A 7799-nucleotide genomic window follows, 5' to 3' on the forward strand; every position below is an offset into this window, starting at 1 on the left:
AAACGTGTAACTAATAAGTGCAGTAACAAAGTACTAGGATTAAGGATGTATCCATTCCTGCTTCAACATCAAGTTATTCCACAGAATACTAGTTGTATAGTGATCAAATCTTGTGTTCAGTGAGCTTCCAGAAGCAACATAATGATAAAACTACTAGAATCTTTTCTTTTTTTTCTTTTTTACTAACTATGGTGTTCGAGTAAACTTTTGCACAACTCAACTAATTTCACAAGATACTTTTAATTTCCCACCAACAACAAATACCAAGTAATTTTATCCCCCCAAGGATATTACAAGTGGGAAGAATAACCTAATACGCGATAATCTGAACCTAAGATCTAGAACTACTAGAATCTTAACATGATACAATCAGAAAAAATAACCACTTACAAGCATAACCGCAAGTATTAACTAAAACGTCAAATCCTAATCTAGAGTGGATTGCATTTGCTTAATATGTAAAAGTTTGAAATGTTGCAGATAACCACATAGTTAAAACAGAAACCTCTCTAATATACTATTCTGAAAATCTCTCTTTATGTTTTCAATAATACAAGAGACCAGTGAGCCATGTCTCCTCAATTCACATTTCTGCTCTGCAAGCCTAGACCCTAAATAGTTTTTCCTCTGCAAGCCTATTCAGATTTACATTTCAAAGGGAAGAAAGTTTTTTTGTCTGATGAATAAAAGAGGCAAGAAGCGCCAGAATAGTATTTATAAATCACAGATTCCCTTTTCTTTAACCTCTACTCTCTTAAGAATATGTAGTGCATTAGTAAGAGCAACATCTTTGCTAACTATTAAATTATATGGTTTGGCATTGTCGGATTATTTCTGAAGGCATGCTTCCTGCAACGCTCAAATATGCTGTCGTAGATCAAATCAAATTGAACTCCAGCTCTTTCACGATTCACAATGAAAAGAATGTGATCACCTTCGACAATCTTATAGTACCTGATTCCAGTAAAAGGAAATGTTAGTACTAAAGCATCGCTAATACGTGTAGTTTTATTCAACAACAACTACACACAATAGAAATCTCAAGTATCCGATATGTCAAACAAATACACAAGTATGTTCAATAGTTGTTACGAAGCAAGTCGAAGGTTTTCCATATCTCAAAGATAATTGGTATGAACCTAAGAACTCCTGATTAAATAAACATCAAAGTCATAGTTTCCAAGACGTATCTTTTGATGGGGTTAAGAGAGAAACATATTAGAGAAAAAACAGCAACGTAAAGGTGCAGATATCCAATTGCAAGCATCGAAAAGCAAATATAATAGCAGAAGATTAAGACTCGTTGCCTACCAGATGCCAGGTAGAAAAGGCTGGCAATCAGAATCTTTAACAACGAGTTGACTTGGGTGCTCAACTGGGAAACGAGGATGTGTCATAGATATAGTGTTGAGTGCACCATCATTGTCCCACCAATCCTCATCCCTGCAAGAATTAGATGGAATCAAAAGCAGTGAGATGATGAAATTACGTATCATTTGTATAGGAATTGTTATTTGGCAGCAAAAAAGCAGACCTATAGCCCTTATATGGGGGAGGGACATCTGGAGGATGGCGCCATAGGCTCATTTGCAAGATTCTAATGAACAGCAGAGGATGTATCCCTAGTATGCCAGAAGGGACTGTTATACCCATGACTTTGTTGGTACGCTTGGTAGCATAGCTGAAGTAGTACGTACTAGGAAACGTATGCAAGAGGTTGTTCAACTTGATCGACCCCTGGAGGGTAAGATCTGGAAGTATCCAATCCCCTGAAGCAAATGGACCAGCATTTCCTAAGAGGCAATCAATGAGACCCCATATTCCAATTTTTCTGAAGGATATGTTGAAATGGTCAAACCCAAAGTTGTAATAGTTCTTTAGCCAAGGAATGTCAAACCAATCATAAATTATTACTCCAATGCGGCAAAGCTGAAGCAAAGACACATGCCTCAAGGACTTTCCATCTTCAGGACTGTAAATGAAATCAGTCAATTAAGTAAAGACTCAAGATTTCGACAAATCATAAATGTGAACATATAACTTCAAAATAAATGTTACAAATAGATGACAGCAATGCTTTCATAACCAAACAAAGTAGAATGGTACAACAAATTGAAAGTGGATTTAACAAAACAGTTAAGTCTAAAACCTTTATATTATCGCTATGTAATACTGATAGGACAAATACAGGTTGAATCCATTGAATAACACCTGAAGTGGTGTCTGATAATATCATTTAAGGCTCTAAGTTCACTACTAAATCCAGGAAATGACACCAATAGCTTAAGTGATGTAACCCATGAAGCGAGATGTGGATGCGAGGCTTGACTCACAGGTTATCCCCAAGAAAGGAAGTTTCAAGTGCATGACGCAACGTCTGCTCACGGAGAACATGACCCTTAATAGAAGGGTGTGAAGGTCGCATAAGAATATAAGGTTAGTAGGTAGTCGGGTGTATTTCTTTCCCATTCAGGAGTATTACTTTATTCTTGCTTTTTTGTGTTCTTAGATTTTAATAACTTGTTGTTTCTTTATCGTTTGAATATTATACTATGTTATTGTTATTTCTGCTTATTGCTACTGCTTAATTTTACATCTTCCGTTGAGACGAGAGTTTATCGAAAACAAACTCTCTACCTTAACCAAGGTAAGGTTTAGGTACACTCTACTCTCCCCAGATCTCATCTTTGGAATTACGCTAAGTTTGTTGTTGTTAGCATATATTGATATAGTAAACAGCCAAGGTAGAACTTACTAGTTATCTATAAGACAATAAGATATCAAATATATTTGAACTACAGAATAATAAGACATCAGAAACCTACTTCATTCCATCAAAGTAGGTTCTTGTAGTACCATTGAATGCTCCAGACAATGCTGTGACGCTTAAGACCCAGTTTTCGCAAGTGTTCTCATAACACTTAAACGCCTACAATCACAATAAGCTTAAAATTAACACAGAACTTCTTCCAAATTATCAAAATCCATGAATTGATTATAAGAAGACTAACCTTATCAGCTAGCATTTGTTGCAAAACTCGAACAACCTGTGCTCCAGCCGAATGCCCAACAAAATGAATAGGGTGATGTTCATCCCATTCTGGATAATGCCCTGCTTAAATAGACACTAGAAAAGAATAAATTAACCATTCACAAAACATTGAACTGCAACGAACCTCTACATTGCTCAGACTCTTCAAAAATGTCGTGTCGGATTATTTAAAAGTTTTGAAGGATCCGACGGGTGTGACAACATATTTAGAGAGTCCGAGCAACATAGAATTGAAACTAAGGAGAGAAGCCAAAAAGTTCAACCTTGTTCATAAATTCTTCCAAATTGGGAATGCCCACAAGCTTTACTGTGTTCTTCCCCATAGTCAACCTGCCCTCCTTTCAAATAATAAAACAACTCACGGGCCCTGAAACCTAAATTCCATCAAATTCTGCACACAGAAAACAAGAACAACATGCCAAAAAGAAGAATAACAAGCATTTCAGGTTACATCCTAAGTTACACATATTCTTCACTTTCAATGCTGCACCCATACCTGAATTCTCCAAAAATAAACTAGTTTTGGAGAATCCTAGACACACCCGTTGATATTTTTGAAGAATCCGAACAACATATGCTATGCTGCATTAACCCACCTATCATATACGCTAGTTAGCGACCCCAAATCAGGCACAAGAACCCTATCATCCTTCTTCTCTGCACCAGCAAAATAGGAAAGCCCACCTAATCTCTACAAATCATCACAATTCCAACACCATTTTAGATATAAAAAAATTGAATCTTTTACCGTAAGATGAGTTAAATTGAGGAAAAGAAAATACCCCTTTTCCAAAACCAAAGATTCCATGAACCAACACAATGGGAGGCAGATCTTTTGTACTTGTTAGATTCTCTTTTGAATCCTCTGATTTCAAGCTAACCTCCACACTATTCTTGTAAAAACAATCGCTTAAAGCCTGAGAAAGGTCACCAGCCACAGCTGAGCTGAATATGTAAAACCCATAAACCAAATGAACCAACGAACTCACAAACAGCTCTGTCAATTGCAGTGTTGTTATCCACCACCTAACTATCATTTTTCTTCCTCTAATTGTAACACAAAATGAAAAAAAAAAAAGTAATCTTCTTTTATTAAAAACAACAACAACAAACTCCCTTCTTCAAGAAAACAGAAACAACAATCTTTACAACAAGAATTTCATCAAATGATTAAACCCCAAAAGGGTGTGTGCAAAATAACAAAGAAAAAAGATTCAATTTTTATCTATGAAGAAGAAGGGAGGCAATCAAGAGATGTTTTTTTCAAGTTAAAGCCTCCTAAACGGTGTGGGGGTCCTTAGGCTTTGTAGAGATGAAGAGGAAAATTCAAGACTTTGAAGGATAGTTTCCCACAATTTTCTCATTGCCCACCATCAACAATGTCATAACAAAAGTGACCAATCCAAGCCTCAATTTTGAATTTTGTCTGAGGCACAAGTATTATGTGGCAGACGATACTTATGTGAGGTCCTCTCATATTTTGCCAAGTGGACTATAAGTTTCACTTTTGAAAAATAGACTAAAACCTTTCTCTTTCTTTCAACTATTCAGAAATCCTTATCTTTTTTAATTTTATACTCCTTTTTTTTTTTAATTTAATTTTTTTATCATCATTTTTAATAAATCAAGAAAGTTTTTCATATTAATTTTTATTTATCATTTTTAACAAATCAAGAAAGTTTCTCATATTAATTAATATTGAGTTTATGTCTTTGAAAAATATACTAAGTAATTATATTTAAAACTTTATCAATTAATATGTGTAACATATTAAAATCACTATATCAATCATTAATTTTTTAATAGATGGTATCAAGTTAAAATCTGACAACGAAAAAAATGATGGAGAAAGTATTTTTTATTTTTTCTTTTCAAAGATGCCTTTGAATTATTTTAATTTTAAAAAAAAGAAAAAATTGAAGATACGGGAAAGGGAAATAGGGAGGGGATTGTAATATGGAGGTCGAAGGTGAATACAAGCAACCAATCAACCGCACTAAAATCTTTACTATAACTTTTACTAAGTATTTTCTTTCGTCAAAAGCTTGAATTTAATATTTTTATAGGTCTATTTGTGATTTGATTTTAAAAAAAATATTTTATTAATAGAAATTAAATTAATTTTTTCAAATGTTGAAATCAAATCAATAAGCCAATTTTCATCCCTTTGTTTTTGTCATATCTTTCATATATTCTATTTTTGTCCCCCCTTTTTCAACAAATTATATGATAATATAAAAAAATTGATCAAACTATATACAACATCCTCCAAAAAAATGTATGCATTGCCTAAAGAAATCTAATGAATTCTTTCAAACATTTTTTATATAAAGAATTAAAGATTTAATTATTATTATAATGAATTCTTTCAAATATAACGAGATACTTTCTATATGTTATTATATAAAATTTAAAAGTGAATTTATGTAATAAAGAAACAAAAGTTTAAGATTCTTTTAATATCACTAACTTTGATTTCTTCAATTTCATCCAAAAAATTAAATTAAATTTTTTCAATACATTACTTTATTTTTTTAAAAAATAAATGACATAGAGTTTAAAATAAATATACTAGATATTTGTGGGCATGTCCCAAAATTCGTTTCACTTAAAATTACATTAGAAGTTTTTAAGAAATGCATTAGAAAGAAAACATTACAAATGAATAAGAAAAAGTGAGGAAATGAACTGTAAATTGTCAGTTGAAGGGACCCACATACACAAATGTCAGCTGAGAAGCCCCTCATACAACTGACACTACTTGTGCCTCTCGCAAAATAAAAATTTTCCTCAATTTTGTAGAAAACTAACTGCACCCCCATTTTGATATTTAGGTTGGGGTGGGATGGGGCCTACCATACCTCAAAGACTGGTGGGGGTTGGCGCCAGCTGCCAAAGGGTCTTTAGATTGGTCCTACCAACTATGACACATGGATATAAAACAGCCATAAAGTTGAAGCACTAGAAATTTGGAGAACAATCCAAAGATATGCCTAAGTAATTGGAAAAAAAAAGATAGTATAGTTTAGGGGGTATAATAAGGTGCATAATCCATAAATGTTTTTTTTTTTTATATAGCATTCGACATTCATATTAGATTTTGATTAAATAATTATTTAATTTTTAATATTATAAAAAAATTAATTAAATTTAAATTCGCACCAAAAAATTTCATATGTGAAAATTAAAGTGTCATATTTGAAGGACTCCAATTCAAAACTTGATTTAAAATGAAATAGTACTTTATCATTTTGTTACCCGTTGGCATTTGAGGTTTGTTTGGTGTTAGGTGGAAGTTGATTCTTGCTGATATTCTAGGAGTTTCCATTGCATCATACAAGAACAAGGAGTGGCCCAGCAGTGGAGCTGTCTAGGGGCTAACGATCATTTAATCTTTGTTCCATAAAAATTATATCATATATCTATAATTAATATTAATTTTTATAATTATATAATAAATATTTAAACTTTTTTTTATTCGTTTGTTTATATATTTTTCCATATTTTAATTTAAAAGATTGTTTCGGTAACTAACAGACAGACAGGAATGAGTTGGAAAAGAGCTGGAAACTTGTGTGTTGTGTTTTTATTAAACTATTAACCAGAATGGTCCTATTACATTTTATACATATCATTGTTTTCGGTGTTCTAATCCACGCATTTGTCCAAAGGTGAACCACACTTTCCATGTATTTGTCAATACTACAATTTTATGGTATGTATTGTCTAGGGCTCAATATATATATTATAAAATAAAAATTAGTTACTTTTTGGATCGACAAATAGTAAATTTTAGTCAATCATCTAAAAATCATTCAATATTTAGTGATCTTCTAGTCATATTATATATATAATTATATACTTATACAAGAGAACCTCTATATGGCGCCATCAAAAGTAAAAATTTCTTTTTAAGTTTATTTATTTTTAAAATTAGTCTTTCTCTTTCATGAAAAGATGCGACTTTCATGAAAGTTCTGACTTTAATAAAGAGTTGCGACTTTTATCAAAAGTTGTGATTTTTATGCAAAGTTGTAACTTTAATAAAGAGTTGAGACTTTCATCAAAAGTTGTGACTTTTATGAAAAGTTATAACTTTAATGTAGAGTTGCGACTTATGAAAAAAGTTGACTTTCATCAAAGGTTGCAAACTGATAAGGCACAATATATATTCAATCACACTACCCTTTGTTGTCGATAAATAGAGGATTTCCTCTCATTTTAAAACAAAAAAAATTATGATCCTCTTCTTCTACTTTCGCAAAATTAAATATTTGTGCACTTTGTTTCTGTTGAGTGACTTACTGACACCACTGTTTTTGTATCTATAAGTAGGTGAACAAAATTGTTTTATCCTTAGAGGATATAATTCTCTAAACATTTGGTATTGGGGAATAGTTTTCTTAATGGGACATTGTGTATTCAGAAGACTCGATTTTTTTCTTTCTATTTCATTCTATTTTTATATATCCTGGTATGTTTTTTTACACTCATTAATTTATGCTTATGATATTAATTATTATTTTTGAGTACATGTTTTAAACTCTGTTGTTTATGTTTCTGCAAAGTTTCTCCGATTTTATTGAACATATACACATATAGTGCGTACATTTATTGTGTAGAAAATAATTATTATACTCAGTTCCAAGAATTCATGTTTTGATATTTTATATTAAATTCTATGACTTAAAAGTACTATATATAAGCTTACATATACTCTATTTTTACACAGATATAAAATTTCTCA

General features: G+C 31.9%; 1 protein-coding gene across 1 annotated transcript; it reads right to left on the bottom strand.

Moving 5' to 3' along the window:
• Nucleotides 1-492: 492 nt before the first annotated feature.
• Nucleotides 493-4485, bottom strand: LOC101268569 (uncharacterized). The gene is made up of 8 exons (XM_004238589.5): nt 3835-4485; nt 3649-3743; nt 3316-3419; nt 3012-3112; nt 2826-2929; nt 1535-1972; nt 1312-1443; nt 493-954 (listed from the first exon to the last, which is right to left on the bottom strand). The coding sequence occupies exons 1-8, from the start codon at nt 4087-4089 to the stop codon at nt 801-803; spliced, it is 1383 nt and encodes a 460-aa protein (XP_004238637.1). The 5' UTR covers nt 4090-4485; the 3' UTR covers nt 493-800.
• Nucleotides 4486-7799: the final 3314 nt, after the last annotated feature.

Source organism: Solanum lycopersicum, chromosome 5 (assembly GCF_036512215.1).
Source record: "Solanum lycopersicum chromosome 5, SLM_r2.1".
Lineage (NCBI taxonomy): Eukaryota > Viridiplantae > Streptophyta > Magnoliopsida > Solanales > Solanaceae > Solanum > Solanum lycopersicum.